This window comes from Coffea arabica, chromosome 6e, assembly GCF_036785885.1.
Source record: "Coffea arabica cultivar ET-39 chromosome 6e, Coffea Arabica ET-39 HiFi, whole genome shotgun sequence".
In the NCBI taxonomy this organism is placed as follows: Eukaryota; Viridiplantae; Streptophyta; class Magnoliopsida; order Gentianales; family Rubiaceae; genus Coffea; species Coffea arabica.
Window position 1 is genome coordinate 3,321,876 of NC_092321.1, and position 21,497 is coordinate 3,343,372.

Consider the following 21,497-nt stretch of genomic DNA (forward strand, 5'->3'; position numbering starts at 1 on the left):
GGAAAAAAAACACTTAAGGGAGGTTAGGCTTCATTTCCATTTTTGACAGAATGGGATTTTTTTCTTTTTTGGGGGGAGGGGGAGGGAAAAAAAACACTGAATTTAATATTTCGGGATTTAGAATTAAAACTGTAATTTTTGAAATTCTGATCCTACAGTGGAATATGTTACCACAAATACTGTTGATGGTATTCAACATTCATGATCATCAATCATCTTGGCATTGGTGGGCAGTGGGCCTGCTAGACTTTTAATTTATATCGACTGTTCCACCATACTCTTTCACTTGCATACACACAGTGCTTTAGTAGCCTCCTGTCTTCTTTACCTCTCAACCTGCATTTATATCCCAAGCAGGCACTACTATATATAGTTTAATAACTCTTCTGTTTTTCATCCTACATACTGCTACTATACTAGTATCGCTCGTAGTTGTTAGTTACTCCTCTCATCTTCAATTCAATTCACACATTCCTGCAGGTGGCGTTGCTGCTTATCCTGTCCAACCTGATTTCACCAATGGCTGCTTTCCCTTCTCAGCTCCCACTTCTTCTCATGATACTCAACATTGTTGTAATAAGTCCAACCAATGCTGGTTATTGGCCGCCTTCCCCTGGCTACTACCCAAGTTCCAGGTTTAGGTCCATGAGCTTTTATAAAGGCTACAGAAACCTCTGGGGTGCCAATCATCAGAGTGTTGACAATAGTGGCATTACTATTTGGCTCGATAGCTCTTCAGGTTCTGCAGTAGTGCTACAGTTCCACTTGTGGTTTTTTCCTTTTTTCTTTTTTTTTTTTAAAATAAAGAATTATTTTACAAAACGTACTACGCTTGCTGACTTCAATTTCTGCAGGTAGCGGGTTTAAGTCCGTGAAACCCTTTCGATCGGGCTATTTTGGTGCTTCCATCAAGCTCCAACCTGGTTATACTGCAGGAGTCATAACCGCCTTCTATGTACTAAGAGAAAATTTTTTTTTTTTTTGACTTGCTCTGCTGTGATTAATTATGGCTTTACATGGTAACTGTAAATTATCATGATGTGGAATGGGTAATATAATGGCAGCTTTCTAACAACGAAGCTCATCCGGGGTTCCATGATGAGGTGGATATCGAGTTCCTTGGGACTACGTTTGGGAAGCCGTACACGTTGCAAACAAACGTTTACATCCGGGGAAGTGGCGATGGGAGGATAATTGGGAGAGAGATGAAGTTCCATCTGTGGTTCGATCCCACCCGACATTTTCATCACTATGCCATCCTCTGGAATCCTAAGGAGATTATGTAAGTGCCTGTCCTGCTACACTGTCTCTCCTCTCTCAACTTGTTTCATCCTTAAAATCCATCCAGCAAAAAAAAAAAAAAAAGATCCATGCTCTGGTGTTCAAGTTCAACTACACGAGGCAAATAAATATTGCAATTGTATAGGACACTACCATATTACCTCTATTGGTCCAGAGTCCAGCCAATAAGATCTTGCCACCTCAGGTGGTCATTAACTTTTTAAAGCTGCAGTCTCTCTTTCTTTCTTCTTCTTCTTGTTTTCTCTTTCTGTATTTATTTCTGGGTGCCGTCTCAGACTCAGAGGGTGTTTACTTACTTTTAGCGTAATTATGATCATTAAGTACTACTTCATAAAGAAACGAAAACAGAGAAAGTACATGCGGAAGTAGGAATCTTGTACTGTAGTTGGTGCAATTGGTATTAACTTTTCATAAACACCTTTCTGCCTGGCGGGTTTAGTTCACATAACATAATTAACAATTGCAGTGTTCTCAGCAATCGTCGAGTCAAACAAAAACTCATCCATTCTAAATTCGCACTGTATAAATTTTTTTTCCCCCCTTTTTTAACTGCCCATCTTATGATGCAATGTCAGTAAAGTTGTGGATTTACAATAGTTAACCCCAAGTGGGGAACTAAACTAATTCCTCTCAGTGTCACGTATCATTCGAGTGTACAGAACAGAATATGCAATAATTAAAATCAGAGTCACTTCAATACAATAATGCGACCGTTAAAGTTGACTAGAAAAGAAATGACCATCACTCGTGATTCCCAGTCGTTGCATGGCATTGAACAGAATGAATAAGTGATGCATCGCCTCATAATTGATTGATGGGTTACAGATTCCTCGTGGATGATGTTCCGATAAGGAGATACCCCAGAAAGAGTGCAGCAACATTCCCCCTGAGGCCAATGTGGGTGTATGGATCCATATGGGATGCATCTTCCTGGGCGACCGAGGATGGAAAGTACAAGGCCGATTACCGCTACCAACCATTCATCGGAAAATTCACAAACTTTAAAGCGAGTGGTTGCACCGCCTATGCACCGGCTTGGTGTCGCCCGGTGTCCGCCTCACCGTTTCGTTCCGGTGGGCTGAGCAGCCAGCAGTACAGGGCTATGCAGTGGGTCCAAAGTCACTACTTGGCTTACGATTATTGCAGGGACTACAAAAGGGACCATTCCCTAACACCGGAATGCTGGCGCTAGTATATTATATTAAATCGATTGGGAGTGAAATTTACACAACAGTTTTCTACATAAAATTCAGTCCTTAATCTCACGAGTGTGAAAGTGAATGGATCTTGGGGTGGCCTGAGATGCATCCTGCTTGCCTGCAACAAAATCTCCCAAAAAAAAAGGCAGAAAGAAAATAAGAAATTTGTGTAGTTTTCGTTGATTTTGATAGTGTCGCGCACGTACACATATAAATCTACGACCAGACATCACCCGAAAAAAAGAAGAGAAAAAAAGATAAAGAGAGCGTGACAGCTAGGAATAATGAGGCCACGTACGCGGTGGCTTTCCGTCCAATTGGACGTATTCAATTGTCATTTCCAAGTAAAGCGAAATCGGTTTGTTGCAAAAGAAACAAACCGATGGACTGGTCGGTCTCTGGCCACTCATCAGATGGTCTGTATTGTAGCTATCACTCAAATGAAATATTAATTATTATGTGGGAATAATGCTTCGAATTTGTTTCGGATTCTGCATTGGCCTAACAACACAACTTTTTCAAATTATGCAGTCCAGATCCTCGAATCGAACAGATTTTGAAAGTTCAATCGTACGTTTATCAGATCCATTTACAGGCTTATTTGGTCCATTTACACGTCGTTTAATCGTTTTTGAGTTAGCCGCTCCATTTTTTCCGACATCGTGGAGTTGAATTGGCAGAAGAGATGAAGAATGAATGAGCATTCTATAATTTAGAAAGCCTCTCTCTTCCAGGACATTGAGAGACGAAACAGATGGTTAGTGGGGCTTTTCTCCAATTAACAAAGCTTTTCCATGTAGGGAATAGAAGATGGAATGTATTAAAAAGATGTGGTATAGCACAAGCCCTTTATCTCCTTTTCCTCCTCCTAACCTTTTTCTCATTTTAGCATCTCATAATGTGGATTTGAATTGCATGATTAGTTGCGAAAGATGACAAACACAAAAACGAAAAGCAGAGCAGACAGGCATTATCATTGTCGTTATTTGGTTTTTCTTATTGATTTGTTTATGGGTTCGGGTTCATCCTTGTAATATCAATCGAGAATCAGCAGTCAGTTTTACTTCCAGTGTTGATTTTTTTCATCGAAGGGCGATCCGTCGTCTGAGGTGAAACCGGAAAAGACGAGCTGGAGATCACACGAAGGAAAGTACTGAGCTTATTTGGATCATAATGGAGGAGATTAGAATGGTTAAAAACAAGATGAAGGGCTAGTAAAATCGAATCTGAGCTGAGCTGACGAAGAACTAAATAATACATGAGCTGTTTGTTGTAACCCGCTAAAGAAAAGAAAAAATGCCAATCAAAAAGTTATGAAAAACAAATAAATGAAGTCTTGATATGTGATGGTGGACCCTCCACGATTCATGCCGTATCAGGTCCATCTTGAGCTGCCACGTCAGTTGTTTTAATACGTGGCAATCTGTTATCACAGAAACCTTCTCCTTGGCTCCCTCCTCCTTTTTTTTTTTTTTTTTTTTTATTTTTAATAGCAAGCACGGTTGCGTCTGATTCTCCTTTTATTTGGAATGTGTTTTAAATATTTGCCTTGCATCCAACGCTCGCTGATAATACATGGAGGGTGTTTGTATAATTTGGCAGATCAAATATTTTTTTTACCCATTTTTCCCCCTTTCCCTCTTCAAACTGAATCCGAAACAACCCATGAATTCTGTTTTCCGTGGACTCTTTTCCCTCCCGCTTCCACCTTCTTTATCATTATTATTCCGCCAATCTAAATGGACAAACAAATTGGGTAGTCCAAATCAAATCGTTGCATATTTCTTTATTGCTGATCCAAGTTCATGCAATTTGTTATTCATTATATTATCCTCTCCGTTCCAATATTAGAGTCGTTTTTTGAAAATCCAACTTTTTATGGATACATAGTAATCATTATATTTATAGGAGGTGACATTAATAAATTTATATATGTATCTTTTAAATTCAAAATATTCTCTTGACAAATGTGTATCGGGATTTTAAAAAGTTATTTTTTCAAATGGTAAGATTGAAAATCATGTGTTAAATATGAAATGATGATTCTTATTTTGAAACATTAATAAAGTGAAAACACGGCGCGATGACAATGGAACGGACTACGGAGCAGATAGTATTTTCATTGTGGGGAGAGCGGACGAAAGGGGCTGTTTTCCCCTTTCTTTCTTCAAAGTGAACAACAAGTTATACACCCTGGCTCGGATCTTTTTTTATCCATTTTTTTACGTTTTCCTCTTCAAATTAAACAAAAATTTATACAACCCAACTCTCAATCTTTTTCTCCTTTCCCTCTTCAAATTGAACAACAATTTATGCAGCCCAAGTCAACGGCTCAAGGATTGAGAACAAAAAAGAATATACAGTAAAAACTGGTGACTCGATCCTTCACGGGCTCCTTCCCAGACCGAATTTAATAATATGATTTTTCCCCACTATCATATATTAGTGGATAAGATGTGTTCATATCGTATAAGAAAATAATGAATAAATAATTTTCAAAAAGAAGAATACCAAATCAATTAGAGGAACAAAGTATGAGAAAACTAGGTGTAACTTACCACTATTACTTTTTTGAAATATTTTATGAGCATCATCGGTTAGTGGCAATTTGGAGCGAGTTATGCTAAATATCATTGACAGAGAGATAGAAAAGTGCGCAACGAAAAAGGGGAAATAAGTTTTAAAAAGTTTAAAAGAAGAAGGGTATATTAAGCAGTGCATTAAATGACTGAAATTTTAAACAGCAAAGGATCCTCATGCTTCATATATATAAAGAGATGTAAAGTCAAGGTAAGCTTCCAAACTAAAACTGAACCTAAAAAGTTTGAGAGACACAAATCCAAAAATGATGGACTTGAGAATATTTTCCGGACAAGACTCGAGGGTATTGATCGATGAAAACCCATATTCAAGATTTTGAGGTCAATTTCTGTTTCTCATTTTAAAAACATTGGCATAAAAGCCTTGGCTGGATTCTGAAACTGTCAACCTCCAAAGTTGAGCAGCTGGAAATAGAACAGCAAAACATTCGAATCTTCAAATCCATGAAGCAAGGAAAAGAAACAGTAACATGGTAAAGAGACGGCGCTAACCACGAGCAGAGGAAAACGCGAGAAGGAAAAATTTTAATAAATATGCCTAGACAAAAAAGCTTCAACCAGATTTACAAAGACAATCCCTACTGCCTATCTACAAAATAGAACTAAAACTATCTAACAGCTTTTGCAAAGGCAAAAACTTGATATATACAGCAAAAAAAGAAAAAAAAAAAGTTTAATATTCATAGCCTCCTAGAGCGGGAAATATCCATCATGAATTTGTTGCTTCAGCTGCTATCTGCAAACAGCAATTACACATCGTGAGGAATATGAACAAACAAGGACCAAATTGCAGCAAGATGAAGAGTTAGAAAACTAATACTGTCTGCAAATATAATAGCTTCAGTCAATTCGTAGAGCACTTGTTTCATACAGAATCTCTTTAGAAGCTCAACAATTAAAATGGGAGGATTACTGGATAAGTCTAATACATGTAGAAGAAGTTCTGCTACAACATGCAAGAATATTAAAAGGGAATATAGCAGCCATCACCGTGCAAAACTTTGAACTATGTCGATTTGAAATGTATAGCAGGCATGTTTGCTTTCCTGTACTTCTCTTCCTAATTCATAATCTACACAAAATTCCAGAATCAAAATGAAATTTCGAAATTTGGTCAATTAAGACTCTCAGAAAACAATACGAAAGCAGATTTTCCCAACAAACATTATTATCCTCAAATGTGTGCAGGACAGCAAGCTTCAACACACAAGGCATTAAAACCGATTGAAATCAGAAAAATATACAGCAAACCATTAAGAAAAAATGTACCTATGTTCATGACATCTTAGACGAAAAAAGTTGCAATGTGTCCTCACTCAAGCAACTAAGCAACTCCGAGTTTAGGATCTGCGAGTATTTCACATCACGAACACATTTCCGAGACTTTAGACGCTGAACATCCACTAAACAAGGCAACTGTTGCAAGACCAAGTCACCTGTTACTTCATCCCCAGCAGCATACAACGATTTCAGATTCACTCTGTCAACTATAGCAGATTTCGGTAGCCGAATGTCATTTACACTTGCAGAAGTAGACCTTAATTTATGATATCTTTGAGCGCTACCAACTCTCTTGTAAAGGACATGAGAACCCTGTACTCCTTGCCCCAAGAGAGAGGCGGATGGAGTGGACAACGAAGGCGAAAGGTTTACTCCTGCTGTCTCAACTCTAGGACGAAAAGAAGCAACAATATCCCCACATTTAGGACCATAAGCAAGAGATATACAAACACCTTCATTCATTGATTCTGGAATCAAAAAAGACCTGCAATGTAAAGAAGAAAGTTCATGGAATTTTCTGTTCTCAAAAGATATAAATATATGAGACAAATTCAACACATATTTCTAAAAAATTGGCAGCGTATACTTATCTAATCATAAGAGAACTGTTGCAAAAAAGAGACACAAATATAGACAAGCATTGTAGCAAAATCATCCATTCCAATAAAGTATCTGAAAGCAACAAAACTTTTCATGCACAACATATCCTCGCCTACGTGTGCTAGACGTAATACAAACAAAAATCATTAAATCTTTGTAAGTTTCACCAGATATATCAAGTGCAGTAGCAATTGCAAATGCCCTCGCAAGTAAGGTGCCTACCCATATCCAAAGAGCTAACATCCACTGGAACTTCTTGCTGACCCAGTGAATGGATTAACATGGTTAACAATACCATGCTATTTCAAATCATCTCTCAACCATGTGCAGAAAACCAAATTCCGATGATGCTCTAAGGAAGTAACTTAAATAGGTCAAGGGTTAAAACAATGAACTCCCTTGGAAGGAAGCTTCCAGTTGGCAGTTAAACTTGTTACAAAGGCAGAGATCCGGTCGGAAGTGCAACTTTCAAATTGCAGCAAGTCCCACTTTTTGGCTTCATAACTACAGCAATCTAATGGTTCAAAATATAATTATCCATACCCTAATGCATACCTTCGAGGCAACTTATATAAACAACTCTTTTCTTAGTCAGTCCACCAAATCCCAGTATACCCATAAGAGTATCATTAGGCCCAAGGAATAGAAAACAAAATTTTCTTTTATAGAAAATAAACAAGAGCCAAAGAAAATGTTTTCTGAGGGGAGAGAAACTCCATAACAGAAATATAATCCCTAACGCAGTCATCATGTAGGATAAACAAGTAAAAACAAGAGCAAAATCACTTTTCTGCAGTCATTTTCAAATCCACGAATCTTTAGAACCTTAAAAATGCCAATTAAGTATGAACAACATAAATTACTTAGAAAAAAAATGAGGAGACATACTTTTCTTCGCTGCAACCAAAGTTCCAATGGCACAAACCAACGGAGGAGGCAGTTAGAACTGATCTAATACCAGAATTGACAGCGAAGTCAGCTGAAAGAGAGAGCACAGTATGAATTGGGTTGCTTGTCAAGCCAATCATTGATTCCACAGGTCTCAAAGTTTGACGCAGGTCAAATTCCAATACCATGCCATTCTGTAACCATTAAGAATTGAAAGTATATGAAAATTGGGTTTTAGGTAAGCATGCTTAATTGAAAGGAAAGTGAACTCTTAGGACCTGTAACCCAGCATATACATAATTCGAATTATTGAGATCCCATGTACACGACCAAGCAGCAGCCTGGAAACCCAAGATTTATCAGGCCATTCATCTATCCCAGAATTATATAATCAAACAAATAGCAAAGTGATCTGAACAACATCATATATTTTCAAAGTATACAAAAAGAAAACAGAAACAGCTGCTGAGATACACATGAACATCTAGTCTAACTGATTTGTCATGAAGCCATAAGTTTAATCCACCTTTCTAAGACATATATCACATCTCAGATGAAATTTTCCAAAGGCATTTCAATTTTTCATGATATTAGGTGAACTCTGAAACTTTATTCTCACATTAGTTTTTTTCAATAAATGTTTTTGGTCATGCATATCCTCTTCTCTGGAGAAACCAAGTGATGAAGCAAACACTGTTTCAAATTGTTGGGACGAGCATACATGCAGAAGTTGCAAGATATAGATAGCATCAAAGGCTACATATAGCACCTACGTTCTCTGCTGAAATTGGAAGGATAGGTTAAAAAAGTTAACAAGGAGATCTGAGACTAAAGATCTTACCGGTAAGTCATATGTGACAATGGTATTGTTGCTTTCCGTGCTGTGACAAATATTTTTGGGGGCCCGGCCCAGGGGGTTGGGGGAAGGAAAAAAGAAAGCATAAGATACTTCAGTTACAGAATGCACTATAAAAGCTGCAGATGCAGTCTTTCTTGAGAAGACCCACCCTTCTTGCCAAAGGGTTATATCTATAGATATTCATGATGCACAAGGAAAAAACATATGCACATACAGAGATTGAAAAAAAAGCTCCACCTAAGAACGTATAATTTCTTTCCCAAGGAAGCCAATAGTGCAAGTTTAGCATGAGGGGAAATACGTAAATCCTTGATAACTCTGGTGCTTAGAGGAAGCTGAATGTTTTCTCTTGCATGTGGAGCCAATAAGCTTATCTTCAAAACCATTGCACACAAAAAGGCAAAGAAAGGTCAGAAGGATATCAAACATTGAGCTAAATTATCAATACTAGTGATTTCCATCCAAAGTCTGGAGAATTTTACTTTGGTAAGCTCATATGGTCCTGCCATGCCAGAAAGCCTTCGAGCAACCATCGTAGTTTGACTATGAACATCCACATCAAAGAATCGAGCACCCTCAATGTGTAAGTCCGTCTGTGAAGATCACAAACACTATGCAAGTCTATAAACAGGCATAAATGCTCATTTCAAGATAAAAGGGAACTTGGAAAAATGCCAAGCAAACAAAAAACAAAAAAGTGACCTTCAGAAGTGCAAAGTGTTACACTATATCACAGAATTTCAGAGTCAACAGTTAAAATTGCTAAACACCTAATATGAACAGCAAAGAAGATAAAAAGCACGATTCAAGACAACTTTTGTGTTTGGATACCCATGTGGAAACTTGAAAGCATCAGTTTCCAAGTTTGCAGCAACCCTTTAACTTTTTAACATGATATATAAGGTCATAAGCCACTGCAATGGCTTACATATGGCACCTACATCACTCCTACTTTATTGCTAAGTTCGGCCTTACATATGGACAATGGTAGCACACTTCTATGTCCAATAATCCAAAGGCGACTACAACGGCACATGTTCAATATAGTGTTTCAATCTCTTGTTTGTCTGATGATGCAATACTGGCTGAACGCTGAGAGTATTGCTGAATTTTCAGTCATGTGAAGCAATTGATTCATCCATTTAAACTCATCTCCAGAAGATGCTTCTCTCAGAATCTATATGACTAAGATAGCACCACAGTTTATAAGAAAGATGAATCTAAATAATACGTCATAACCAACTTTATCAGGTCAGAAGCATTTCCTATTCATTTGATATACTTATAATGATCTATCTGAGACCCTTTAAACAGTTTTAACCATTACTTAAATACCTTTTTTTTTTAATTATGCTGCCAAGCAGAAGGGCAACTCCCATTTTCAGATATTAGAATGATAAAAATCATAGCAGTTAAAGATAACGGGATAAAGCCATGACAAAAGGTAACAAAAATTGCTTTCCTCTCTTCAGTTGTCATATCAGGATCTCAGAATGAAGCAAAGTGGGCTCTATAGAAAAAGACACACCAAGCACGCACATAAAACATATTAGCAGCTAGAACACAAAACAGCTATCCTGCTTAGAGTGTAGGATTGTAGGAGATGAGAGAAAAGGTCAAACCTGCAACAGAAAACCATTTGGACATTCTTGGTGGCCAAACTCTGTAAAACAAATGCCTACAAGTCATATATGGGTACTAGAATCTTCACTGCAAGTCACCAATCAAGCTACACAAAGAAAAGCAAAAAGTCCAATCACCAATCAGAGATTGTCCCTCAACTGTTTACCAGAAAAGGGTTGTCCTTTGCAATCCTGACTGGTATAGGGCAATCCTGATTGCACTATTGACATGTTTTCCAACAATCCCTCCAAATAAGTAGCTTTCTGAAAAACAGTCAATGGTTCAGATGAGAATAATATCAAAGGCCAGAATAAAGAAACTAAGAACATTGTCAATCCCAATTAAAACTGTAATAAAAATGCTTCTACTACTATAAACATTTTGGGAGGGGCCTAAATGCCTCAAATATAAGATCTTAGTATGTCTTCGCCACAAAAAGAAAAAAGAAAAAAAGTTCTCAGACTTTAACCAACAAAATTACAAACAGTGCTTTAAACAGAAGGAAAAGATTGAAACAAAAAAAAAATTCCTCCAACGTACCCTGGTATAATGTTATTAAAAGACAGCACGATTATGCATCAGTTAATGCAATGACCATAGCCACAAAGTATAGAAAAAGAAATGAAAGTGTGAAGTGTTTAAAACAAACAGATTCACATTATGATAAAAACTATCATAACTCATCCAGGAAAAAGATAACCAACTTTAAAGAAAATAAAATTACATCAAAGCAGGTCACTGGATTGGGGGAAGATAACAGCCATACTAAAACTTATGATGACAACATGTAGTAAAGAACGAAGACTATCAAGAAAAAGACATATCGTGGCTTCAAAACCCCATCTTATCCCACTCTGGAAGTACAAAAAATGAAATAATATACGAACTATTGAGAAGTAAATGTAAAAGAATGACATGCCTCTCTAAGGTTCTGTATCTGCATGCTCAAATCAGCTTCTCTCTTCTGCCACCCCTTTTCTTTCTTAGACAAGATCAGATTCTGCACAAATATTCAAGTTCAAGGAACTACCTATTTGAAGAAAATATGAAATAGCCTGTCTAAAGTGACAACTCTAATTTCAGAAGAAAGATAAAGTTTACCAAGTATTTGACACACTAATTCGGGATCATACAAGTGGAAGCTTTTCAAATGGAAAGTACAGAGTTAGGCGCTGCATTACAGAATATGATGCAAGCAGTCCAGAAATATTATTTAATTCAACTCTTTGTATGAGTTCAAGAATATAGTATTCCACATCCAAAGAACAAAAAACTTAACCCTCTTATATTTCCCTTACCTTCTTCCCCAAGGAAGTGCATTTAGATTCAAGAGATTGAACTTTCTGCAAAAATAAAAACCTCTGTCAACTAAAAAATATCAAAGATTTGCATCATATAATAGCATCTTTAAAATTAACATGACCTTTTGCAACTCTCCATCAACAACAACAATTCGAGAGGCATAAAGCACTCTGATATCTTCTAGTGTGCACTTCATGTTGCATTGAGGGCACTACACATGATGCACAATAAAAGCCACAGTTATGAAAGTAATACTCTAAACAGTGCTAGTAAACCTAGCAAAAAGGGGTCACGTTCAGTGAGGAGAGCACCTTCCCTTGACTTCCACATTGCTTCAGCCATCTTTTGATGCAAGACATCCCATATATATGACCACATGGAATACAGCTAAAAGGATCAAACAAAGCATTGAAACTACTGCCATTAGTTCACTTGTTTTAAATGCATAGCAGATAATGTAACAATATAATAGTTTGCAAGAACAAGTTTCTCTGCAATGATATGGTTGCTTGAGTAATTTTTTGTACATTTTCTATGGTTGGTGATGAAAACGGGCTCACACTGCTTCAAACTTTTGGATTATAAAACAACTTTACAAACAGTAGGGTGATGGATATAAAAAGCTAAGGACCACAGATTTAGTAAAATTGCAACAGTCCTAATAAATACTAGTATATGCTATTTACAGAACCCGTACTCCTTGCATTAGACGAAACAAAAATTTCAGTAATATAACCCAAAGTGGGAGTCTATTAATGAACCTCCATTTGACTTGCCCTAGGAAGATTTCCATGTTCTTGTAATGGACAACCAACAAAACAAAGGAATATAAAATTAAAGAGAAAGTAACCCATCCAATGCCTCCTTGATGAGCACCAACAAATATGAAATTTAACAAGGAAAATATGAATTAACCAGTAGACGCCAAAAGGATAGATAATTGCACGGACCAGACTTGATGATCATCGCCACTGGTCCAGGCCTCCAGGCAGATTGGGCAAAATAACCCGTCAAGCTCATCCCTATGCCAGTCTCCTTCACCAGGATTTTCCCATTTAGCATCCTTCAGCGGTGTCGCTTCACCCCTTTTAGACTTTTTAGGACTAGGCTGGTCCCTTGCTTCAGGTGCATCCCTAAAACCCTGATACTCACGGTAACTTAAACCATCCTGAGACGAAGCCGTCGTAGTAGTAGCACCACTGCCCTCCAAAACCCTACCTGCCGCTGGTCCCGGAAACATAACATTCTGCGTCCCAGCAGCAGCAGCGTCGTCGTCCTCGTCCTCTTGTTCTTCGTCATAGTAATCGATTTCCATAGGGTATGGATCCTGAATCAATGGAATGTACATTGCGTAATACGGGTCTGCATCATCCGGCATAGAGATTCCTAAAAATAGATGAAAAAAATGAGAGAGAGAGAGAGAGAGAGGGTTAAAGACAGCTAAACAAGGTTTAAATTTGACGGGCAATTCAGTACCCGGATTTTGTTTGCAGTTGTGAAGTTCAGGAGTTGGAGGGAAAAAATTGCCTCTTTTTCCGTGTTCTATGGAGCGAACGCAGAAAAACCCAACCTGTATTTGTTTCACTATTAAAAAATTAATGGTTAGCATTATTAAACCCCGTCTTACCTTTCCCTTCTCCTTTCATTTCTTCTTTCTGACTGACAAGAATCTAGAATAGTTAGGCCATGCTTGGATTGCTTGTTTCCGTCGAAAAATATTGTCGTTTTTCGTGATCACATTTCCCTATCACCTTTTTCCCTCACATATATCAAATCGCTACAGTAATTTTTCCATGAAAAATGACGGAAAATGCAATCCAAACACAACCTTACCCAAGTCGGTTTCAATCATCCTCGACCTCATCAAGTTACAAATTACCCTCCTCGTGATTACCTTTTTATACTCCCTCCGCCCCGTCATCTTACATGTCTTGGCAAACCTGCCCACAATTTAATTAAAAAAAAGTAATGAACCAAAACTTCTTAGCTAAAATATTTTTCTTTCCACGACTACTCCTCAATTGATTTTCTTTTAATTGGATTTAGAGTTTAAAAGATATAACTATCAAAGTTGATTAATCCACAAGGACTAAAATTTTATTGAGTACACAAAATCCAACAATAGATAGGCTTGTCAATGAGTCGGGTTCAAATCAAAATTGAATATTTTGAGTCCAAACCTGTTCAATTACACTTATTTCATATTCGACCCACATACCCAACGAATCTAATACTTGATCTCCCGAATCAAATTGATGGGGTCCGGATTCGGGCAGGTGAACCTGACAGACAAGTAATCACCATTTCAGCATTAGCTTGGTGATTAAAATAATTATCATTAAAAATAACATGTTGTTAAAGTTTTTCAATTTGAGTGCATTCGCCATTTCAAACTCACCTTCCTAAGAATTTAAAACAACACCCTATGGATTACAAAACACAAATTGCTCAAGATAGTCATTCCAGAGCCAATCACAAATTATTCTACAAAGTCACTTTAAAGCCAACATCAATAGGAATATAACAAATCATAACTTCTAAAAGATTCAATCAAACATTGAATACTCAAATACATTATCCAAACATTTTAAAAAACAATGCTTGTGATTTAGATTATATGAGGGAGAATGAGAATTGAGCCAAACAAAATGCATGGAAAGAAGACCTTGATCAATATGTCAACCCTTTCTCAAATCAAGAACTAAAGATTCATTGATTCATTTATTGACTCGAGATCAAAAAGGATACTTGGCAAACTAATGAGAAAAAGGAAAAATTTACCTTCAGTAGCACAATTTTTTCTCCAAAAAGACGAACTCTAAAAAGCATAAAAATACTTCAGTAGTAGTGTTAACAACGGCGAAATTTGGAGACAAAAGTTTGAAAAATTTTCTGTCACTGCTCAAGAGGAAAACAAGATTGATGATGTGTTGCACCAGATTGGAGAGTGAAAGAGTTTTAGCACAGAGAAAATGGCGAAAGGGAAATCTAGAAATTTTTTTCAAAAATAAACGAAGATAAAAAAAAAATAGGAGAAATGGTGGTCGGTACTAGATAATGTTTGTAGGATTTAAGTATTGGGAGTGTAAGATTATTAAATTATTAATATAAATACATATTTTATAAATATTATTTATTTAAACAGTACGAGTAATGTACAATCAAACATTAAATATTCAAATATTAAAAATAATGCTTGTGATTTAAATTATACGAGAGAGAATGGGAATCCAAACAGACAAACTGAGTAGAAAGAAGACCTTCATTGCTATGTCAACCCCTTCTCAAATCAAGAACTAAAGATTCCTTGATTCATTTGTGGACTTAAGATCAAAATGGATACTTGGCAAACTAATAAGAAAGAGGAAAAGCTTCCCTGGGATAGCACCATTTTTTCTCCAAAAAGATGAATTCTAGAAAGCATAAAAATACTTCAGTAGTAGTGTTAACAACGGCGAAATTTGGAGACAAAAGTTTGAAAATTTCCTGTCACTGCTCAAGAGGAAAACAAGATTGATGATGTGTTGCACCAGATTGGAGAGTGAAAAAGATTTGGGGTGCGTTTGATAAAATTAAAATTTGAAAACTAAAATCTAAAATTTAAAATTTGAATCAATTAAATTATTAAATTGTTAAGTAGTACATCAAATATATTTGAATGTATATCATATTCAGGCCATGTTTAATAATTTAATTCAGTACTTAAATTTAATGGATTCAGATATTAACATGTTCAGACGCGTTTGATAATAAAAAATTGAACATTTAAATTAATTAAATAAGACTAAATTTTTTAGATAAAATTTACTCCCAAAATTAAGTGATAAGTTATTCACTTATCACTGAATGTGATATACACTCAAATATATTAGATTTAATACATAACAATTCAATACTTTAATGAATTCAAATTTCAGGTTTTGATTTTTAGGTTTCAATTTTATCAAACGCAGACTCTGTGATAAGTGAATAGTTTATCATTTATTTTTAGAAACGAACTTTGCCTAAAATAATCAGTATCACTTAATAAATTCAAATGTTCCATTTTTTGTTCATCAAACGCTTATTAACATGTTAAGATCTGAATCTATTAAATTTAAATATTGAATCTATTAAGTTTAAGTTAAATTGAGTTATCAAACAGGGTTCAGTTAATTTAATCTCTAAACTTTTGTGTCTTAGTAGATTTAGGTGTTTTAGCCAAAGCATAATCGAGTCATAGTTCAGCAATTAGTGTATTTGGATGGTAAATTATTTGGAATAATTTTTTCCAAATTGTAAGATTTTTTTTTTTGTATGATGTATTTGAGATAAAAGAATAATAAAAAAAATGTGCTAATGATGTAAATAAATAAAATTTGACAAATAGTCTACTGTCCATTTTTAGGGTAGGTAATATCATTCCCTTGAAAAACGAAACAGAAGGAGAGCGGAAAGCTTTTTCCTGGTTAGAAATATAAAGCCGGATTTTCTTGGGCGGCGAAGGCTCATCGGCGAAGGAAAAGAACCGAAGAAAGTTGAAAAGAAATGTCACGGAGCATCTCGTACATTACCTCCTCTCAGCTCCTCTCCCTGAAACGCCGACCCAATATTGCCATCGTAGACGTTAGGTAACTCTTACCAACCATCAATCAATTTACTTACTGCTCTCTCTATCCCTCTATTACGTGTAGTTTCGATTCATTAATTGGTAGTAAGTACAATATCTTCACGAATTGCTTTTAAATCTTCAAACACATCTAAAGAGATGACGAAAGGAGTTACGATGGGCACATAGCTGGATCGCTCCACTTCGCCAGCGATACTTTTCTTGACAAAATCCCGAGTCTTATTGATGCCGCTAAAGGGAAGGACACCTTGGTTTTCCATTGCGCTCTCAGCCAGGTATTGCAGTTGCTAAAGCTCACGCTTTTGGTTTACTATTTCACTGTAGAACTTCAATATATATAAAAGTAGGTTTGCACTGCAATTTGTAAGAACCCACGATCTAATATCTTTTTTCTGCATTCTAGCGCTTTTTTTTTTGGCCCCCTTTTGCGTTGGTACTGTCTGTAAGTATTTTAATTTGATCCATTAGCAGTGAAATAAGCATGACGATTGACGGGTTTTGTTGGGTATGTCAATTAGAGTGGTTTGTCTTGGCAGCTGAGTAAACAGCAAAACCGAGGACTCTGTCCGGTGGAATCTTTTAGAGAGCGTTAGTTTTGCAATTACACTTCCTACTAATATTTTGCTACACTGATTGCACTATGTTCTCTTGGCTAAAGTGGGAATGCATGAAGGACAGTATGCAGGACAATTCACTTTCATCCTGTAGAATGATAGTAAAATTGAGACCTATACTTGGTCTGCCTTCTCCATTTTTGGGTTCTGGAGTATCAAAGTCTTTAAGTTCTACAAGCAAGTATGCTGCTTGGTGCTGTTCTTTGGGACTCAGGTTTTGTTTGTTGTTGCATCATAAATTTCTCGATCATATAATTCTTAATTGCTTCAGAAGATCTCTACATTCAATTGGAAGAAGTCATTTATTCATGGCTTTTGTACTTTAACATCATATTGTGACATAGGTTTCAAGGGATGGTAATTATGCAAGTGTTGTTATGTTGGCGTATGTTAGTGTTATTGAATTGAATATGAGAACTGCACACGTAGTTTCGTTTGGATTGAGGAATTTGATGAAGAATTTGAAGTCCATCCAAATCGCCCTAGTTGTTTGGATTGTTTAATAAGCATCTGAGTTTGTAATACACCAATTATTAAAATATATTTTAAATACTAGAATAATTTGTAATTTTCAAATCCAAATACTTCCTAAATAACATAAACAACTAGAGGGATTTGAGAGGATTTCAAATCCTTAATCAAATCCCTCAATCGAAATACAAAACACCCAGCAAAAGTGAACTGCATTTGTTGAGCCTAGGGTTTTTGGGGTTGGGGGGGGGGGGTGGGTGGGGGAGGGGGGACAACAACAATAACCATCCTTTGAGCCATACAGTGAGACAACCTGGACAAGCAGTTGTCTGACTACGAGTTATAAATCTGGATAGACCACAAGTCACAATGGAACTGTTTTCCTTTTACTACCCAATTAATGATTTCTGCACTTTTCTTGTCGATCTCTTCATCGAATTGATATTTGTTTGAAAAAGCTCATCTCTCACTTTCTTGCGCTCTCTTTCGCTCTTCATGTTAGTTGTACTACATTAGCACCAATCTGTATCGAATTTGAATTTCTCTTGGTGTTTGTGGTTGACTTGGAGCATGGCACAAGGAAGAAAAGGAGGAGAAGTGGTTGTTGTTTGGCTGGGGGAGGTCTTTTTTTCTTTTTTTTGGGGGGGAGGGGGAGGGGTGTGTTGGGAGGGAATGATTAGTTAGAATGCCACGGGTTTTTTGGTGTCGATATGTTTAATATTCTCCAGTTATGAAGCCATGGCAAGCCTTTTGTGACCAAGCACTCTTCTTTCGGTTGTTTATTTGTGAAGTTTTGAATTTAGATCTCAATGTAGCATTTTGAAAGTCCATAGGCATATTCCTGCTTTTCCAGAATCGCAATGGTTGACAATGGTAATTTTGCTTAAACTGTATTAGCAGTGAAGTATGTTTTGATCTGTGGTACGGTTCCAAGTTGCATCTCGCATGTGCCAAGGTTTGTGGCCTTGCGCTGATTCGAAATTAGACACACTTCTGAGCTTCAGGGTATTGGCGCCTCTTCAGTGTCAAAATTTTGTATTCACTTTTCACTCCATGAATTTGATAGTAACAGGTTAGTCTTATTGTGGATCTTCGACAGAGAATTGACTGGCAAATGACTCTTCTGTAGGTTCGTGGACCAAGATGCGCCAGAAGGTTTGCTGATTATCTGGCTGAAATGAAAGAAGATGCCGGAATAAAAAATATTATGATTCTTGAACGTGGATACAACGGATGGGAAGCCTCGGGTAGGCCTGTTTGCCGCTGCACTGAGATCCCCTGCAAGGGAGACAGCAAAGTACCTTCAGTTTAGATGTGGCTTTGCCTAAGGGGGACCTAATTGCCCTTGAAAGATATATACAAGCTGGAACTCAAATCTGAACAATCATATACGTGCTCCACGTAATATAGAATTTGGAAAGAAGCTTCAAATTTTTTGACCAGGAATGTATTTGTTATGAATGCGTTTTTTTTTTTTTGAAAGGGAGAATCTACCAACATTAAGCACGGTATCGTGGCCTAAACTGTCTAAGCAATGAGTTTGTGGCTGTCTCAGAAATATAGATTTTTTTTAAAAATCAAATCTCAGAAATATAAATAGATTTGAGATTGCTCGCCGAATCCAAGGTTCGTTTTTTTATGCTTGAGAAGTGCCCAATTGATTCGTGCCGGAGGCAGGACATTCCTCAAAGCAATCATTCAAACGGTTAATACCATTTGACTACTGTTACAGGTCATTGCTTTTAACGGTTTACCATGAGAAACCGACCGGCTCTTGCTGTTTATGATCAGATCCCAGCAAATTTCTCCTCAACAAGTTAACCCTTGTGCGGGTTTGGAAGTCACCGTGTCTCTCTCTTTCATGCGAATTTCCTTTACGGTTCTTGTACGTGATTGAAAGTAGACGTGTCTAAGATGGGTGATTTGGGCGGGTTTGGATTGGATAAAATGGGTAATGGGTATAAATGAGTTGACTCACTTACACCCATTTAATTAGATGGGTATAAATGGATAAGTCAAAAAATGAATTGGGTAACCCAATTACCCATTTATAACCCATTTATTTTAACTTTTTGTAAACTCATTTAAATTCATTTTTGTAAACTAAGTTATCAATTTATACCACTCTTTGTACCCATCATTAGTTTTAAATATTTATTTATAATGTTCAATAAACTTAATTACCAATTTTTTTTCATTTATACTCTATGTTACAAAATTACCTATTATTTAATAATTGAATAATAATAATATAAAAATTTGAACTAAGTACTATAAAAATTAATATAAAAACTTAATCCACAAATTTTGAACCCCTAACATTTTTTTCATATATAAATTTAAATTTTCATTTTAGAAAGATAAGAAAATAGGCTAAAATTTATCATAAATTAGTAATGCTGAAAAATGAGCAAGTTAACAAATTAAGATAAAATAAAATAATAAGATAAAACCAACAAATAATAATAATAATAATGAAACAAAAGTAGTTAACATCATGACAAAATGAAAAATTTGAAAAAAAAAATGGGTGGGGGAAAAGAAGAGACTTGGCGGGAAGATAATTCTAAATGGGTTAATTGGGTTTGATGGGTTACCCAATAATACCAATTTATTAAATGGGTATTATTGGGTAACCCATTTATATCCATATACAAAAATTTAAGATACCCATATCCATCTATTCATGGGCGGGTATGGGTAAATTTAATTAAATGGGTTGATTTGCCACCTCTAATTAAAAGTTTCCCGCTTAAATTTCGTGCTTAACTCAAAAACTATCCATAAATGCAGCTATAGAGCACCCATTTCTCCTTGATCTGCAATTGGAGCTATAGTTGTAAGCCTAGACCTATTATTGAACTTTCTACTTGCCGAAGGATCAATTACAAGAGAAAACTTCTTGTGATGAGACGATTTTAAGGGTATAATGTCATGAATCTAACAGTGATAGTATATACACTATCAGTATACATAAAATTTACTCTAAAAAAATAAGAATTAATCTTTCTTACACTGACAGTGCATACACACTGTCAGCATTGGATGAATGAGAACTATGCAAAATTTGAATTTGAAATTTAACTTTTGCATACATGTCATGAATTTAACGGTGATAGTGTATACACAGTTAGCGTTAGATGAATGAGAACTATGCAAAATTTGAATTTCAAATTCAAATTTTGTACACATGTCATGAATCTAACGGTGATAATATATACACTGTCAGTGTATATAAAATTTACTCTAAAAAAATATGGATTAATCTTTTCTACATTAACAGAGTTGGATGAATGAGAACTATGCAAAATTTAAATTTGAAATTCAACTTTTACACACATATCATGAATTTAACGGTGATAGTGTATACACTGTCAGTGTATATAATATTTATTCTAAAAATAATTGATAAGAGCAGAATGTACATTTTTATACTTGCATTCTAGGGACGGAAGAGGGACACAAACAGATGTCTGCGTGATTATTTGTACATGTCATGACACTTTTAAAATATGTTATAATTTATCACAAACCATTAATATCCCTTTGTAATGGTCATACTATAACAAGTTACCTAATTATGTGAAACCATAGATGTCAAGTATGTCAAAATTACGTGTCGTGTGTCCCCCGGGGCTTGGTCTGGTGGCATGGGGGTGCTGAAGATGGGGTGATGTCCCTGGTTCGAGTCTCGTTGCCAGCAAGTTGTGGGGGCAGAGGATTAGTCTACGGGGTCTATTCCCTACGGGAAACCCTAAAAAAAAAAAAAAAGTTACGTGTCGTGATTTCAATAGTACATTTTCAAAATTTATACCGGTAAATAAACTTGGACGTAAATTATTTTTGACTACCTTCCTTGCCTTTGTCCTCCAGCTATGAGCATGAACACTGCTATTATGGCCCCGTTTGGCAAGTGAAATTTTTAGATGTTTGTCTAAAATTTTACTATAGCTTACTGTAAAAGTTTTTTAAAAAATGTTTGAAGTGTGTAAATTTTTAAATATTTTGAAAGGTATAGTTTAAAAATTTTGAGAAGTTTATTAAGATTACTGTAGCACAAGTTTTTAAAAAACTTGTAGCAGGTAAACTTGTCTACCAAACAAGAAGTATATGTTGTGTACTAATAAAACTTGCGTGGTGTAGCGTTGA

General features: G+C 36.1%; 3 protein-coding genes and 1 long non-coding RNA gene across 5 annotated transcripts; 2 read left to right on the forward strand and 2 right to left on the reverse strand.

Annotated features, from left to right (window-relative positions):
* Positions 1–325: 325 nt before the first annotated feature.
* Positions 326–2,721, forward strand: LOC113696263 (probable xyloglucan endotransglucosylase/hydrolase protein 32). Its single transcript, XM_027215691.2, has 4 exons — positions 326–739; positions 855–955; positions 1,065–1,282; positions 2,128–2,721. Exons 1-4 carry the CDS (start codon positions 520–522, stop codon positions 2,492–2,494), a joined length of 906 nt encoding a protein of 301 aa, XP_027071492.1. The 5' UTR covers positions 326–519; the 3' UTR covers positions 2,495–2,721.
* A 2,880-nt stretch (positions 2,722–5,601) lies between these two features.
* On the reverse strand, positions 5,602–13,311 carry LOC113697099 (uncharacterized). Of its 2 annotated transcripts, XR_003449793.2 has the most exons (16): positions 13,131–13,311; positions 12,605–13,040; positions 11,966–12,041; positions 11,776–11,865; positions 11,651–11,695; positions 11,272–11,352; positions 10,519–10,615; positions 10,352–10,392; positions 9,212–9,322; positions 8,967–9,103; positions 8,712–8,751; positions 8,149–8,211; positions 7,871–8,064; positions 6,371–6,866; positions 6,092–6,173; positions 5,602–5,837 (listed from the first exon to the last, which is right to left on the reverse strand). XR_003449793.2 is itself a non-coding variant. In XM_027216561.2 (15 exons), the coding sequence occupies exons 1-14, from the start codon at positions 13,261–13,263 to the stop codon at positions 6,377–6,379; spliced, it is 2,034 nt and encodes a 677-aa protein (XP_027072362.1). In that variant the 5' UTR covers positions 13,264–13,309; the 3' UTR covers positions 5,602–5,837; positions 6,371–6,376. The 2 variants fall into 2 exon arrangements, 1 of the variants encoding a protein (XP_027072362.1); XM_027216561.2 differs by lacking the exon at positions 6,092–6,173 and having other exon boundaries at positions 13,131–13,309.
* Positions 13,312–13,469: 158 nt separating this feature from the next.
* On the reverse strand, positions 13,470–14,573 carry LOC140009318 (uncharacterized). Its single transcript, XR_011816733.1, has 3 exons — positions 14,436–14,573; positions 13,835–13,936; positions 13,470–13,594 (listed from the first exon to the last, which is right to left on the reverse strand). It is a non-coding gene; the product is annotated as an uncharacterized lncRNA (long non-coding RNA).
* A 1,474-nt stretch (positions 14,574–16,047) lies between these two features.
* On the forward strand, positions 16,048–18,859 carry LOC113695009 (dual specificity phosphatase Cdc25). Its single transcript, XM_027213956.2, has 3 exons — positions 16,048–16,264; positions 16,400–16,538; positions 18,478–18,859. Exons 1-3 carry the CDS (start codon positions 16,182–16,184, stop codon positions 18,658–18,660), a joined length of 405 nt encoding a protein of 134 aa, XP_027069757.1. The 5' UTR covers positions 16,048–16,181; the 3' UTR covers positions 18,661–18,859.
* Positions 18,860–21,497: the final 2,638 nt, after the last annotated feature.